The 18,028-nt window shown below is 38.2% G+C and overlaps 1 protein-coding gene across 3 annotated transcripts in view; it reads left to right on the top strand.

The window, feature by feature from the left end:
* Positions 1 to 18,028, top strand: part of TOX (thymocyte selection associated high mobility group box) — a 220,524-nt gene that overhangs the window by 186,277 nt on the left and 16,219 nt on the right. For all 3 annotated transcript variants that reach the window (XM_071553101.1, XM_071553102.1, XM_071553100.1), the window contains one exon: positions 7,632 to 7,712. In XM_071553101.1, coding sequence (XP_071409202.1) covers positions 7,632 to 7,712 — 81 coding nt within the window. The remainder of the gene's footprint in view (positions 1 to 7,631; positions 7,713 to 18,028) is intronic.

Consider the following 18,028-nt stretch of genomic DNA (forward strand, 5'->3'; position numbering starts at 1 on the left):
AGCAGGAATATGAAGAGCCAGAATTATACATATGAGGCAGCTGACAAATCCTCAGAGCTCACAAAATCAAATATTTTACTCCTCATTGGTGCTCAAAGACCCACTAGATAAAAGCTGCAGCTTGTTCTTTAACATCTGATGGAACTTGGCTGTATATTAGTGTCAATGTTTGTGATGCTGTTACCATTTTCGCTATAACCCACAAGCTTTTGGGGATTTCTATTTTGGTCACTAAAAATAACCTAGACTGATTTGGGCATGAAAAATAACAAAGCATGTTTTATAAGTTTCTCTTTTGACCACAGAGAAGTTTTAGACATAGCAGCCCATTTTCCCCTTCTGGGATGAATCAGGTAGATCAGGAGGGATTTTAAAAGTAATGCTAGCCAACAGTTCACATCCCCACAGCTTCTCTTGTGGTGTGAGACACCACAAGTTAGATCAGAGTGGATCCAAGATCAGTGTTTCAGCAGGTTTTGGCACCAACTGGCCTCTGGGGACACCTATCCTAGCTCCTCCTCCTTCACAGGGTGTAATGCTGTCCCATCACTTAAAGATGGAAGAGCCATCACATTCCCATTGCATTGCCATGCATGTGGGGTGCCTGGTGTCAGGATGTCCCACAGTTCAGGGGACTGGCAGCTGGAACACCTTCAGAAGATAGGCAGACCACCAGGTCAAGGTCGTCAGTAGCATTTTTAAAACATAAATTTGCAGTTTGTTCACTCATATATGCTCATATACTCACACAGGCATTTGTTTATCTCCTTTTAAAATGACCTTTTATAAAAATTATTTGCCTCATGCAAATGAAGCAATCTCCAAGAAATAACTAACACACTTGTAAGATGATAAGAATGTACCTTTAGTTTAGTAGATGAACAACCACACAAGGTTTAGCTTTGTTTTATTTTCGTAAAAGAGAATAGGAAGAGAATGCACATCTGTGTGTGTGCGCAGCCAAAGTGAATTACAAGTAAAATGGATTCAGGAATAGGCAGAACAGACAGCAACCTTGCATCTCCCCTCCCAGCTACTTGCACCAGCAAAGTTGCTTTACCAGTGTTGCATCTTAGGTGTATTTGGGAGATGTGCTGTTTTTCTTCACAAATTTCCGTATTGAAATTGCATCTCTAACCTTTAAAGCTCTAGGTGAGAGTGTCAGTAGTTTAAAACAACTAACTGATCCTCATCCCTCTCCTCCCTTTCTCTGAAGCATCTGGTCTTAATGAGCTGGAACACAAATGGGTCAAGGACAGGCACATATTAAGCACAGATATAATTCACATCTATGTATATATATGTTCACATATATAAATTTATATCTTCAGATTATTCTATTGCCCGGATTTCTACAGGGCTAGCCCTTGAACTCCTTAACTTCCATTGACTCCAAAGGGGGGCAGTATTAGGTCCCCTGTTTGCAATGCAGTTTTGCTGAAGGACTTCTGGCACCCAACACCTCCCACTGCCACCCAGAGCTGAGCTGAGCAGGACTGTGCTGTACACTCGGGATGGAAGACCTTCCCCTCTGTTGCAGGAAAATATAAAATTAATGTCACCATAGGAGTCCCTTAGGTCCCTTAGCTGCCACATCTTCCTCTGTGTAGGCTAACACGGATTGTAATTTGCTGCCTCCTGCCCAGCCCACTGAGCAGCTTGGTCCTCCTGCAGCCTCTTGAAAGCACTGGAGTCAAAGGGAGCAACAGAAACCCCATGTCAAAGGTGGATTTCTGATATCCATTTGCAGCACACAACAGACACAACTCCTAGAGAAATATTGCACAAGGCCACCAAGTTATGAAATGTTGACTTTAACATAAATAATAGCCTTAATTTTCTACTTATTCTTCTTCCCCACCTTTTATCCATACAGTTGAACTTGATAGGAACATGGCTATAAGTTATTTGCATACAAAACTGGATTTAGGCCCAATTATTGTGCCTCGATTGAGGCCCCACATCCTTGGGTTTGTTTTTTTTTTTTAAAAAGAATACCAACCTGTGGAAATGATCACCACCTAAGTCATATGTTTAATGTCACTTCTTTTGTACCTAACTTTCATTCAACATGCTTCTGATAAAGTGTACAGTCCTGCTCCCATAAGCTGCAAGCGTCAAGACTATAAGGTCACATTTAGGCCTGGCACAAGTGACTGCAATTTTCAGTGATCTCCATTGAGTCTCACTGTTTGTGCTAGAGATGAATTTGGCCTGTGATCTTTCCCCTACATGCCAGAAAGACTGAATTCTTTCCCCTAAGCTTCTAATATGTCATCAGTATCTTTTTCATGCTCTGCAGTCAAAGAGACTGCTGAGCCATATAGCTAGCCCTGGGCCTCTTTCTGTTACTGTATGTACCTAGATTAAGAATCAAATGGTAACATATTTCAGTATCCATTAAGCAATTCTGAGGATTTTTTTTTCTGACTGCTGTGGGAATATCTTTCTCCATATTTTAGATGAGTATGTGCAGCTCTAGGTGCCTTTGCTGCAAACTCAGAAGATTAAAACTAGAGATATGTCTCCCACTTGGAAAAAATACAAGTTTTCTCTACGAGCCTCGGTATTTAGGGCCAGGAACGACAGTCTGAATGTGGAATTTAATTCTGGGTTGCAGCCTACTGTATTTTATCAGATGACATTCCTGTAACTGTAGCCTGTGAAAGTGACACTCCTATGGGTTATAACACTGCAGAGACCAAGCAGACAAAATCGGTCATGCTGCTTTTTGATTTACTATTTTTGCATATACTTTTCGGAGGGGTTTCTGGAATACTTCCACCAAAACAAATGTGGGTACTTCTACATCATTTTAAAAAGAGAAATATAACTTGCTTGCAAGTGTCAGCTGTAAGAAGATATTCGCAAGATAAATGGAAAACTTCCCCTTCTTTTTCATTCTCATACCATCTATTTAGGCAAAGCCAGGGAAGTGGCATGGTTCTTTGTAATGTGCTTTGTCAGCTGGGGGACACACAGCTTTTGCAGACTTTACAGGCACAAATTCTGAAAGTCTCTTTTTCTCCTAAAGCCATCAGTCATTTTAGTTCATTGTGTCCAAGTCTCTAGTATCATCTCTAGTATCAAAGGGTACTATAATCACAAGCAATAATCTTCCATTAGCACCTAACACTCAAAACTGAGGACATCTCTGCAGAAGTTTCAATGCCTGTTTTGGCTCTTGTGATGACTGGGAGAAGGGAGATGTGTTCCCTTAAAGAAATATGGGTGGAAGCCACATGAGGCAGGATGGTCATCCTGCTGCCTAGTGTGTTGTGATGTGTTGATAGTCCTCCACAAGCAAGTTGACAGGAAGTTCATTGAGAAGAGATGGCTAGCCAGAACAAAATCTTGGCTTAATCCATTACAGGTATATTTCAACTATATACCAGTGATGAGTTTCATATTATAGAACACATAGAAGATCACAGGAGACAGGAAGCCTGCCACAAGGAATTTATGATCCAAAAGGACAAGAAATAAACAGCAGTTAAAATACATAAAGCAAAACATGCAGAAGTTGGCATCATAAAACGGAAGTGCAGATTTTCTGCTGTGGTTTTAATTTGGTAAATCTAGTATTTGTGAGTGGTTTTCCTATAACTCACCACCTCTCTGTTTCCAAGTGAAACTATGGTACCAGGCTGTGAGAGCCCACAGTGTGCATTTCCCTGGTGACGTAATTCAAATTCTATCTTATATATTGACATGCACAAAGTGAATTTCGTACTTGCTCCTTTTGGAAAGTAACTTCTGTATTTCTGCATATTTTGCTAAACACAGTAAGGGAACGTGAAGCTATCTTGAAAGTGCAGTTAGGTAAGGACTTGTGTATTATGCTGTCTACGTTTGCATTTGTGAAGCATGTAGGAAAATAATGCCATCAAGTTTCATTTATAGACAAATTAATGTAGTCTTTGTGGTTTGGAGTTTCTATAACATGCTGAAGAAAGTAAGAATAAATTAAACTGACCCACCCTGCATATACAGAAATTATGGGGTTTTTCTGCCAACATTCAATTTCCACAACTGAGACAATATGAAAAATAAAATATTGTGTAAGGAAACAAATCAGCTGCTGAATCAGAATGGGCCTTTACTGCCTGAGTGACAATCAGTTGACATTCAATTATCATGTTAATTGAATTAAAGCAAGATAGAAATTATTTAGTTCCATAACTATAGGCTCCTGTCAAGTTACTTATTTAATGATTGTTACTTGCTTGATGGAAGACAGAAAAATGACCTTATGAGAAATTTCTGAGATGCTGAAAATAAAATTAAATAATCCCACTATACACTACAGATAAGCAACAGAGCAGAACCTTACTTCTTGTTACAGGAAAAACATTAAATGTATAGTTGGATATGATGTGTTTCATAATTGGGCACTGACTTAAGCACAAAACTCAAAAAGAGCTTCTGCCATTTTCTAGAGTACACTTAAATGATGACACAAGCCTTTTTCCTCTCCCAAAGTGCTGCAAGGATGCAATTCTCTTACACTTACTATAAACTATTTAAGCCTGAGGGCTAAAAATTCTCACAGCTGCAGAAAAAAAAGGAAAAAAAAAAAAAGGTTGGGAGGAGCAGCTGACTCACTCATACCTGTCTGAGGTGCTGCTAGAAATGCTGTAGATGGTCCCTACTTGCCCTGCCTTCCTAAGCCCCCAGTACAAGTCCAGTCTAGAACGAAATCAATGAACTGGTATCCACTGCCAGGACCAAATTCATTTGCCTTCAGAGAAAAATACTGGCATCCATACCATTTTACCATGTTGTTACTCCCTAGACAGGCAGAATTTAGCCTGATTTTTAGTGTCAGCCAGGACCAAGCAGAATTTCTAAAACCATCCTGAGGATAATCAGCCTACTTGTATGCTGACCTAAACAGTGGGCACTTTCAAAAGGATAGTATCATACAGACAGTGAGAGGTCAAGCTGTTTTCCTCAGAGGACATGCCAATGCCCTTAACAGGGATGGAGTGGGGTGAGCTGATCACCTTCTAGGCAAGTCAGCCTGCAGGGACTATTCTTGCTAATACAAAACATCAAAGTGGGCTGTGGTCATCTAAAACTTTTCACCACTCAGTAAGGACTTTTTTACTATAATGGCCTTTGGTCACATCATTAAAATTTGTTTTACCAGCCAAGACATGGTATTTATGTGACTGCTATTTGATTACCAAGAGATTCAAGAAAAGAGAGCAGGACAGTGTGTACCTTGAACATGGTAGATGCATAGGTAGGAAATAATTAAGTAACAACTGTGATGTTCCTTTAAAGTAGTGATGCTTTAGGTGGAGATTTACAGAATTGTTGTTAGCTTCATATTATTGAGGTAACCTTGTGCAATATGACTATTTGCGGGAAAAGTCAGGTCCCAGAGGACTCTTTCAATTATGCTGTGACTGTAAGAGCACAGCAGGAGTGTCTGTTTTCTGTATTTGTGTAATGCAAAATAAAACCCAATGTGGAAGCAGTAGATACATGATCTTTTGAAGAACATTATTCTGTGTAAAATTCTTTGTTCAGCTCTGTTTTTTAAGTTGGCTATCAGACTGATGCAGAGACATTGCAATATACAAAGCAGAATAGCTTAGTCTTTTTCTCTAGGTCAAGCTGAATTAATTTTAGCAGCTAGGAACAGACTGTTGACTAATTTTTTATTCATTTTCAAAACAAATAGAAATAATCTAATAATCTCAAGTGATTACAACTTAAAAAGCAAATTGTTACCTTTTTTTTTTCCAGAACAATAGTAATCAGCAAACACTATGTATTTATCTTAATCTGGAGAAATTGCAAGAGTGCAAAGATACATATGCAGAGCTAAAACAAATCTTTTTCCCTCTTTGTCTTTATATTTACAATTTTAGAAGCCTAAGACTTCTCTGTTTCCATTATGATCTTTTGTTTCCCTGGGAAGCAAAATCTTTAATCCTTTTAGACAGCCTCGCAGTTTTGCCAGCCCATATCTGAGTTTTGCTCTGTGTCTGAAAGCAAAGCTTCAGGGAAATAAAAAATTATTTCACCAACACATTCTTTATAAAAATGGTGTTGTACTGGATCATTCCAGCCTGACACTACCACTCTCACTTTGTAGTCTGCAATGTATTGTCCTCTGTGTGTACACTCTGTGCTGCCAAGTCCTCTCCATTACAGGACGCTGCTTTTACTGGAGCCTTTGGAAGATCAAAAGAGAACACTTTAAAGTTTCATAAAATTTATCTTTCTGGGGAGGAGATGTTCATGTGTGTTTTTAGCTATGGAATTCAGGTCAACACTCCAAAATTGTCCTCCAAAATAGCTTTGCCTATCTTCTAGCTTTGAATCAATAGCCCGGTTAGCTTGGTAGTGTGGGCTGGGAGGGGGAAGGCGGATAATCTTTACTGTTATGGAGGTTTTCCATAAAGCCCAGGTTGTGCATTTGGCTAGAGAAGTGGAGAGCAGAGACACAAAGCTGCAGTTTCATTTTATGTAATATTATGAATCCCAAATGCCCATCCACACATGAATTAAACTCGGGCATATGACTTAAAAATTGTGAAATGTAACAGCAATAAAAGAGTAAATTTTCTTTCTCTTTATTTGTCTACCTCACTTTTAAACCCTTAGATGCTTTTTAGGCTTTTTGTTTCAACAAAGAAGTCAGTCCTGCTTAGTCACATGAAGCCAGGACTCATGCATGATTCCTAAATCTGTCTTTTTAGGGGAAAAAAAAAAAGAAAAAAAGGCATGAAGTGGTGAGAAACTCATGACATTTGCAAAGAGAAATGCTGACTTGTTCCTGAATCTGACACTGACGTGGCTAATAGCAAGTCATTAGCTAGGTTCCATGGGTGAGAAGCTGGTTCTCCTCCTGGGAACTTTCAACCCTAAATATCTACATATGCTTTTCTAACATCCTGTTACTATGGTGCTATGAGGTCCTGCCTAACCCTGCAAATAATCTTTGATCTTGAAATCTGGGCAAAATTGAAGGGATTCTCCAAGGTCTTTAATCCATTATGAGATTGTGCACATGCCACATTTAAAATAATTCGAGAGAAATGTACAGAAATAGACACATGCTCCTGAGAAGTTAATTAGACCGATATGGGATCAAGACTGGGATAATGACTAACATTTATTATCCTTAGCAGCTCCATGAAGCTTCTTTGACTGCCCCCAACAGTTTACCCAGGGAAGAGAGAAAGCCTCTTGGCTGATCTGTGTGGTGCTGTCATCTCCTCCTTCATTTAGCTCAAATGTCTTTCTGCACATTCTCATCTTCCCCAAAGGGGTTCAACTGGTATCACAAGTGGAAGCCAGTGGATAGGCCCATGCCTGTCTTCTCTCAACCCTAGAGGGTTCATTTGAAAGTAAGCCCCACACTTCACTTTGAACAGTTAAACCTGAGATGCTACAAGGGATATTGTTTTTTCAGTACTGCTGGGTAGTTAAAGTGTGTTTCAGCACTGAAAAAATATTTTCTTTAAAATATTTGATGATTATGATTTCACTTTTTAAGCAATATGAGAAGGAAAGACTGTTTACTTAGACTTTATGAAGATGCATGAGACACACAGATGATATATAAAAACAAAAACAGATTAATTTACCAATGTGACACTCTTTGTTTTTAGGTATACAAAAAGAAAACTGAAGCTGCCAAGAAGGAATATCTGAAGCAGTTAGCTGCCTACAGAGCAAGCCTTGTATCCAAGGTAACACATAATGTATATACTTACACACATACATATAATGACATACTGCAAAACATTTTCAGCATTTATCTGGTGCTGAGCACCATAGTGCAAATAGCCTTGTTTGTTATCACCTTAAACTTAGGTTTAAGTTGCAAATGCTCAATAAACACAGTTATCTCTCCATAGAAAGATATCCTTTCCCTTCTGGTCATCAAGACAGCACTTCAGTTTGGGGGTAACATCCTAGTTCAAAAGAGGAAGGAGATAGTGGTAAATAGACCTCAATATAACAAACACACCATACCAGGCAGTCACCATGCTACCTGTAAGGGAAAAAAGTGCATCATACCCAAAATGCCTGAGTTTGGCTTTGGGGGGAGGGGTTGAAGTACTGATTCTTACTTTGCAATCACAACACAGAAAAATTCAAGCTCCTAAGAAAATGTGAATTTACATTTTACATCCAGCAAGCCATTTGTGTGAGCACAGCATAGGTGACCGTTAAGACAATGGCGGAATGTTCTTTACTGGAATACACCAGTGCGTTCCAAATAAACAGCTAGTAGCAATTTTCTAAATTGATTTATTCAAACATTCTTAGTAATTTTGCAATAGACTCTTTATAATGTGTAAAAGGCTTTTAAATATGCAGAAGAATGTGAAATTACTGCACTGTGTCAATGTGAAAAACCAGTCAAGCAACTTTAGAACCATACCAGTTAGAATCACTTGGTTTGGTCTATCAAAACAAATTTAGATACATTTTGTTCTTACATAAATGTGGTAGTTTTGGCTTTATAAATGAAATCAATTTTAGAGATAAAGATCACAACAAGAAGGACTGGCATGTGGGACATAAGTAGAACTTAAGTTTGTTTCAAATTTTTGTGGTGTCTTGCTCAATACTTCTCCGTATATTATATTAATGTGAACATATTTCAGGGGATCACTATATGATTAGCCATACAAGTACCTTTCATGCATCCTTCTACATTATCTTAGTATTTTGTCACTGTTTGTTCTGAATTTAAAAGTCTGAAATATGTGTCACCGTATTAATTTGGGGGGGTTGTGTCTTGTACATTTTAATTTTTTTTTGCTACCATCATAAATACTCATGCATTTAGTTAAAGTGGTTTACAGGGTACCTTTCATTTCTGTATTAGGACTGTTTGGTTCCAGAAATACTCATTGCCTTCAGGAAGAATACCATGTTGTTATAGTTTGGGCTGGCAAAATGCCAACTGCCTGGTACCCAGTCAAAAAGTCCACTCCCAGAGCAGGAGAGTGAGGGAAAACAGCAGAAACAAGGCTTTAAACACAGTGAGGTTTTTATATTTATACAGAGAAGAGGAGAGCTTAACACAGAATATGAAATAGCACATGGTGACAGGAAACAACAACAGGCTCACCGAGGTCGCCCCAGCTAACAGGTGAAACTCCGAACCAACCAAACCCCCTCCCCAAAGGAAACCTCCCAGCAAGAGGGAAAGAGGAATTAACAGGAATATGCTCACGTCCCCGGCTAAGCAGACGTGCCGACCGGCAGGAGGGCCTGATATCAGCAGTCAGGGAGCGGGAACCGTCCTGGTCAGAAGCAGGGACTAAAGAGAGCCGAGACTCCTCCCATCTTGCTTGTTATACTCCCCGACACTTCCTGATGATGTCAGATGATATGAAATACCTCTATGGCTGCTTAAGTCAGATGATGCCTGTCCCCTCTAATCTGTGTCACAACCTTTGAGGCCTGCTAAAAACTGAGGCCTAAATGGGGACCTATGCTGACTAAAGCCAAAACTACTACACATGTGCACACACAAAAAAGTATTTTTGAAATAGCTTGCTTATTGGCAAAAGATAGATCTAAAAACCTTAAAATATTCCAATAGTTTTCTGGTAAATTTATGAAGCCAACTTTTCACTTGAGAAAATAACTTAGGTGTCAGTATTCAGCACATCATCGACTGTTAGCATAACACTCTGTGTAGCTTAATTTTGAAATGTCATATATAAAAAATGTGATTTTTATTTTGGTTTCTTTGAGTGTTTTTATTTGAAGAGAAGAAAGTATATTATGGCATTTTCTGAGGGGTTTTTTTAGAAAAAAAAAATGGAAGAATGTTCCTCAGTTCAGTGCATTAATCCATTTGTGCAAATATTTAAATTTGTTGTTAGTCAGAAAAGCACTGAAGCATTTTCTTAACTTTTAAGCAATTATTTAAATTCTGCCCATAATGTAATGTTTTCCTCTAGTCTGGAAAGTATAAAAATATAAACTTAATGAAGCTGAGTACTGATTGCTTACTCTCATGAACACACTCATGAATCTAACAGAGCTGGCATGTAACTAAAGTCCATTTTGAAAGAAGGATGTAAAATACCCAGTTGTAATATAATATCAGTATATTCTACATTATCATAATTAAATATTTATATGGCACCAGAAGAGTTGTAGCTCTTTAGACAAGCCTGTAAGCATGAGAAAGTATATATAATACATTATTAAGATTGTTTGGAGTCCACATGGTCTTTTATGCCCATGTGTTGTATTATCATCCATAAAAACTACTTTTAGACAATATTGTTAAGATTCCAAGACCTCTGTCTCAGGAGTTTACATATGCCAAAAGTTACATACGTTTTCCAAAAATGGTTTAATACAATATTAATGATTTGCTCTTGTATGTTTTATACTTTATAACTCATTCTGCATGAGTCTCATTTTATGCAATTATAATCAGGTGTTCACCCTGGGCTGCCCTGAGTTATATTTACTGCCTGTTGTTTAACCTTGCTTCTTTATAAGCTTTTCTGTGCTGCTCATCCCAGCAGTGTTTTAGTGTAAAGAAATCCTCACTGATACTTGAGAGCAGGAAGTTTATATTGTCTGTATTTTCAAATGCAAATGAATCACTGTGAAATCAAGATTCCAGTAATTTTGGTGATTTCCTTGGGACATCTTTCGGAGTATTTGACCAATATTGCACCCTTCATGTTCATAGCAGAGTTCCAATGACTTCAAGGTCAGCTAGCTGGCAGCTATGAGATGTTCAGTTGTGCTTCACATCACATCAGGACATCCTCTTGCTATCTAAATAATAAGAGTTAGCCAATTATCAAGCTTTCTTTCTTATCCCTTCCCAGGGGACTCTGCCTGTAGGAAGAGGCAGGCACATGCAGGCAAGGGTGCTGCTCAGGTCCCCTCTGTCCAGTTCAGCAGGTGCCTTACACTTCCCAAAGTAGCTGCTGTTTCCTAATTTTTCAACACTGATTCTGTCACTTTTTCATGAAGCATTGCTGGGTTTTATACCACTAGTGAGTGTATATGAGTGTTTATGTATGTTTTTCTATATTTATTTGCAAGTCTTCTCTTTTCTAAAATGTGAGGAATGGGCATTTGCCATGTTCTACCTCAGTGATCCAGTCTTGGAGTTGAATTTGCTCCTCTCCTCTCCTCTCCTCTCCTCTCCTCTCCTCTCCTCTCCTCTCCTCTCCTCTCCTCTCCTCTCCTCTCCTCTCCTCTCCTCTCCTCTCCTCTCCTCTCCTCTCCTCTCCTCTCCTCTCATAGAATCATAGAATCGATTGGGTTGGAAAAGACCTCCAAGATCATCGAGTCCAACCCTTGGTCCAACTCTAGTCCATTTACTAGATCATGGCACCCAGCGCCACATCCAATCTGTGTTTAAAAATCTCTAGGGATGGTGAATCCACCACCTCTCTGGACAGCCCATTCCAATGCCTGATTACTCTCTCTGGAAAGAATTTTTTTCTGATATCCAACTTAAATTTCCCCTGGCAGAGCTTAAGCCCGTGCCCCCTTGTCCTATTGCTGAGTGCCTGGGAGAAGAGACCAGCCCCCACCTGGCTAGAACTTCCTTTCAGGTAGTTATAGACAGTGCTAAGGTCACCTCTGAGCCTCCTCTTCTCCAGGTTAAACAACCCCAGCTCCCTCAGCCTCTCCCCATAGGACTTGTGCTCCAGTCCCTTCACCAGCCTTGTTGCTCTTCTCTGGACCCGCTCCAGCACCTCAATATCCTTTCTAAACTGAGGGGCCCAGAACTGAACACAGTACTCAAGGTGTGGCCTCACCAATGCAGAGTACAGGGGAAGGATCACTTCCCTGGTCCTGCTGGCCACGCTATTTTTGATACAGGACAGGATCCCATTGGCCTTCTTGGCCACCTGGGCACACTGTTGACTCATGTTGAGCTTCCTGTCAATTAGTACTCCAAGGTCCCTTTCTGCCTGGCTGCTCTCCAGCCACTCTGTGCCCAGCCTGTAGTGCTGCAGGGGATTGTTGTGGCCAAAGTGCAGGACCCGGCACTTGGCCTTGTTGAACTTCATGCCATTGGAATCAGCCCATCTCTCAAGTCTATCCAGATCCCTCTGCAGAGCCCTCCTGCCTTCCAGCAGGTCGACACTCCCTCCCAACTTGGTGTCATCAGCAAATTTGCTGATGATGGACTCAATCCCCTCATCTAAATCATCAATAAAGATGTTAAACAGGACTGGACCCAATACAGACGTCTTTATAAGAGATGGCTACCACCCACTAAATAAGGTAAACACATAATTGTATAAATATGTCAGTGGACATTAATCTCCATTCAATTTATCAGTTTATTTCCTGTATTTTCTCCTTTTCTATGTCATGGTTGAAATTAATGGGTCTGTTGTTGAGTTTGTTCATGTGTGTAGGAATTGATATGTAAAGTGAAAACACATAACAAAGCATTATATTTTCTGCTATGCAGATTGCCATATTGCTTATAGTACTGACTAAGCCTTTGCATTGAAACAAGTGTCTTTATATTTGCCCTTAGTTGCAACTTTTAGTACTACTCAGGTCCAGAAATGCAGTCTCTGGTATCTGGTAATTTGTATAGCATTACATAAAATGCTGTGAATTGCAATTTTACTTTTTCATAAAACAAGCACTTTTTCTAGCTTAACCAGGCTTTTTTCTGGCTGACATTAGAATTTTTGCTGAATATTTTAAATACATGCATTTAATACAGAAATATAAATAAATGTTATATATATAAATGTTAAATACTTTCATATGTTGTATTTATATTTATATAACAATATGTAAATACTATGTATTCGACATGATAATATATGTGCATATAAGTGATACATACATGAATGTTAAATATAGCAGTACAAATGTAACTGTTTCAGTAGTTAAAAAAAGGTTTCCCTTCCCTGTTTTATTCTTTTTTACTAAATGAATCTTTAGTTCTCTCTGTGAAGTGACAACTTCAAGTTTCATGCAGACGTATTTTAGTGACCATGGCTGAAGCTAAAACCTCTCAGCAAGAATATTATTCAAATTCAAAATGCTCAAGCATATTTCGAAACTCTGGTGTTGTATGTAAGTTGAAGCAGTGTCCTCACTTGACTTTGTAGTGAATACGTTTGACATTTTTCAGTTTTGTGGACAGTGCAAATTCTTTGGACATGTAAAATTGCTTCTTGAATTATATGGCAGACTTAGCTTTCCTAGTCCATCATCTTGCAATTGTGGTTCATAAGAAAACTAAAGGTCATATCTAGTAAGACCAGCTTTGCCTTAATGCCATTAGCACAGCAATTTGTAACCACAGAGTTCCGGGCATCCAAAATATCTATTACACTGCCTATGTTGTAATACAAATGATCAGCCTAAGGAATTCAGATCTTTTAATTTAAGACTGCAGTGAATATACATGAAAAATTTGACCTACATGTAAAAAGCAATATGGAGACCATGAAAAAGAAAAAGAAAACAAAACCAACCAAACCACAACAATAAAACAAAACAAAGACAAAAAAAAAATACCCGCACAACCAGAAAGCAAAAACCCAAAATAACAAAACCCAAAAGTGAAACAATAACATTGGTATTACTTTCCCATTTCATGTATGTAGTGAGAGCTCTTGCCTAATAAAATGTCAGAAAGATGTACCAGCTTTCCTAGATCATGCATTTCCTCACTCCTAAGTAAATGTAGATGTGCAGATGCAATCTGTCCACAATTTGTTTTCCGTAGCCCAGTAAATCCCAAATTCTTTTCGGCATAGCAGCCAAGATTGAAATGTAGGGGAGCACTGTATCCTGACTCACTCCTTCCTGAATAAGCAGCTAGTGGAGTGTCTAGGACATTGCTTTTGGGAATAAAATACTTAATATCTCTTGACAAGAGTCAATGTCCAAACTGTCTCGTCTCCTGGTCAGTGCTTGAACAAGTTGGCTGTTGCATACAAGGAGAGCAGCATCCCTTCTGCTGCTTGCAGAAAGTCACCTGGTTTTGAGAACAGCTTTCCCTGCGTTATATCTAGCCTCAGTCCATGCAGATGTTTTTGAAATGTCATAAACCAGTTTAGGCTATTCTCAGTGAAACTATAAGAGAAAGAATAAATAAAAAATATGGTTGTGTTTGATGCATGTTTGGGGTTTTTTTGTAGTTATAAGGTGCTACAAGGCATATGGCAATATTTCTCTTAAAACAATAACATAAAATCTTAGAATGATGACATACACATACATTTTTTACTTTTTTCCATTAAACATTAGAATCCCTATCTGGGAAAAAATATAATGTAAGGCTTTTAAAGCAGGTAATTCATGTTTCTGTGATACCTCATTCTTTCATTATTCCTGGAGTTGTTATGATGTAGTCAGAAATTTTCAAGGAATCATAAATAAAGTTATGTATGTGCAAATATGTGATGTATCATAGTATCTGGTAAGTGGACATGTATATTTATAAAACAGTAGTCTAATCTCATAATAACACAAGTCCAACCATTTTTTTGTCTAGCAAAACTATCTACTACTGAAAGAAAGAGCAAATTATATTTAAGTTAGTAACATGAATTTGATTTGAAGCTAAATCATTTGATGTTTTGCATTAAGCAGTGAAAAAAACTGGGAGAGAGTCTCACATAATTTCTGCTAAAAATGGCAGAAATGTCTTGAGCTTGATAGAAGTCAGATTTTGATTTGGAGAGGAACTGTGTTTGTTTTTGAAGTGAGTTAATAAAAGTAGATTTCACTATTAGTCTAGTGCTTCCATTTGGGGAATTAAAACACTTGTATCAAATTAAAGTTGCATATCCTTTATCACATGTACCCAGTTTACATTCATAAAACATCCATTTTTACTTACATACCCTAAATGAATCCATGACAATCCCCTGTAGATGATGACAAAATGTATATTTAGATTTGAAGATGTTCTTCTGAGCCACCTTGACTAATTATAGATGACAACCCATGGCTTACTCCTTTGTTCTGAAATATCAAGAATGTGTCAAAAAGCTTTCTGAACTCTCTGGACTCCCAGATGTTGTTATTGCAATAGGTGACTGGAATTAACAAAATATGAAACGTCATTTACTAGGATCCTCTTGTGGCTTAGTAGGAAGACAGCTGTACTGCAAATATGCATATGAGTTATCTATCGGAGTGTGTAGAGTTAAGTCAAAGGAATCTCTAAAAGAGTATAAGAGCTAAGCAGGAAAGAGAAAACGGTGCCAGAGAGAAGTCATTCTCTCATAAGTAGCCTTACAGGGGTGTTAATAAAATGACTGAGCCCATGCAGGCTAAAAGAAGGGATTCTTCTCAAGGACAGGCTTGGGGTTAGAAGTGACCTAAAATGTCAAAGACGTTAAAAACAGACAGGATTATGTGAACACAGAAAAGCTGAGAGAAGGAATAAACAATTCAAGATGTTCCTTCCACCGAAGAGACAGAAAAGACAGCAGATGCAAACTTAAACTTAGGTAAGCTTTGTAGGAGCTGCATAAATAAGCATCCAATTTCCTTCTATCTACCTCTTTAGTGTTACAGTACTGAAGATAACTCATTTTAAGCTGAGTCAGGCCTGCCAAAGTTTGATCACAGCCTGCACAGCCTGGACCATCCTGGACCATCGTGGTACTTGCTGACATAATCACTGCTGTTACCTGAATGTAACCTTCATTCTGGTCACAGAGTCTAAAAATTGTTGAATTCATCAGCATGGCTCAAGGACAGACACCAGCCCATAGATGTGGGCATGGCACCATCATGAAAAGGGACAGTGTGGCAACTATGTAGGTTTATGGCACCTATTCATGTAAGACCTGAATTAAGTTGAACTCTTTTGTAGGCTTTGAAATACTCACGTAGTACATATTCTACTCTATACAGAGATGATGCCAGACCTCTATTTCTCATTTAAAGAGAAGCACCTGTTTATCATTTAAAATAAGACTATGCTACACCATTTTGGCTATGTAAAATGAATTCTGAGGTTGGAATATGTTATGTTTACCCACAAGTAAAGCTGTTTGCATTCTTTGCTGTTTGCATATTGGCCATAAGGCTCACTTCTTTGCCCTTGAGGAGGTCTCTCAGCATGTATTTAAAGGACACATGGGCATACAATAATACCAAGAACATTTACTGAATGTTCTGAATGTACTGAATGTATTTAATGAATATTTTACTACAAAGGAGATCTTAATTGGTGTTGTAAATAAAGAAGCATTTAGATAATATCTGATCTGTAAACAGCTGAAATTATATTACTTCAATTGAAAGGCTTTGATCATTAGCTAATTTTGTGAAATCAATAGAACAAGAAAAAAACCCCTTTTTTCTCTGTAAACAGGACATCTCTGGTTTCTTTGAGACAAAACTGACTTTTTGATTTTACACTGTAGAGAACAGTATTAGTTGAGCACTGCTTACTAGAGTGGAATTATTACAAAAGTCTATTTAATTCCCCTATATTGTGGCTGTACATTGTATGCTAGAGTTGATAATATACACAGTATGCTATAGTAGATAAGAATGATGAATATAAAGCATTTATATGTTATGTAAATTGAAGATTTCATAAACATTATGTGTGTATGTATCTATATAGTCTTACTTGCTGGCAACATTTCTAACAAAAATTGCATTAACACATTAACAAAGGAAATAAATATAGGCACTTGTAGTTTCTAGGTATGCTTCTAAAGAAACACAGGTCAAAAGTAGTGATTCTCAACTGGGAATGATTCTCAGTTGGGAATGATTATCAGCCTCCATTAGCTGTATCCTACCTGGTTGCCGTGAAAAATGAAAAGGACCTCCAGACGTTAATACTGAAGTAACAGTAACACTGTTGTGATCCAAATTCTGTTGGAATTAACAATAGATTTTCCTTTTAATTCAGTAGTCCAAGGATCAGGCACTTAGAGTCCTGCCTTGTTAAAACATGTCCTTGCTTTACTTTCAACATGGATGTTGTTTATGTTCCAGCTGAAGTGGGGTTAGAAGTGCCAAGAGTAGCTAGAAGGCAGCCACAGCTTAGAAAGAGAATCAATACCCGTGTAGGTTTCAAGAGCTGTTTGGTTACAGAGATACAGAGGTGAGGCTTTAAAGTGGGACTTTTCAAAGTGGAAGTAAAATTATATCCCAAAAGAAGCTGTGGAGATGCCAGAATGGCATCACTGAGGTTGCTGTATATTTCTTTGACACAAGTAAAACTGAGCATGATGTCTGTACTAAAAATCATTTATCAACCATAGCAGTGAGTTGTACGTTATGAGATGAGGGAAATCCCAATGTCATTTTCCTGTAAGGAACAGGCACACTTCTGTTCCTGAATTCAGTCTGTGATAAAAAGGACTATTAGTCCCAGGGCAGTTCTCAGTAGAAAAGAATAGTACAACTAAATGAGCAAGACTTACCCCCTCAACCTTATTTAATTCTTTAATTTGGCATAAGGAGTTTTGGCGCACAATATGGGAGTAGAGTGGATGAGAAAGTTCTCTTTGCTCTAAAATCAGAAGGTAAGACACAAATATGGTGAAAACCATGGGGAAGAACTTGATTCAGCATTTTCCAAACTCTGCAAAATTATCAACTCTGAACACTTCCTCTGAAGAACATCACTCATCTGTATCATCACACATTTCCTTGAAAATATGATACCAGTGAAATAATTTTGTCGACCAAAGGTCATGGACCACCATTACTTTTAGTTAATGTTTGGTATCATCAGAATTGCAGTAGTACTTATTTTATTTCCTTTCTTTCCCTATTTCTCTTCTATTTTCATTTTCTTTCCATCCAGATTTCATGTTCTTCCCTCTTTGTATTTCAATAAAACAATAGAGTCTTGGGCAGGAAGGGAGGAAAGTGGTTTTGTATTGTGCCAAAGGGGCAGTTATACTTTCTCTGTAGCATTCCATTGCCTTGGCCTACCTACATTGTCTTCACCTTCTGATTTATGTTTTTGGTTTTTTTTTTTTTAATTTAGGCAACAGTATTAGGTGATGATGTTAGATGGAGACAGGTCCATAGGAAATCC

This window comes from Pithys albifrons, chromosome 4 (assembly GCF_047495875.1).
Source record: "Pithys albifrons albifrons isolate INPA30051 chromosome 4, PitAlb_v1, whole genome shotgun sequence".
NCBI classification, from domain to species: Eukaryota; Metazoa; Chordata; class Aves; order Passeriformes; family Thamnophilidae; genus Pithys; species Pithys albifrons.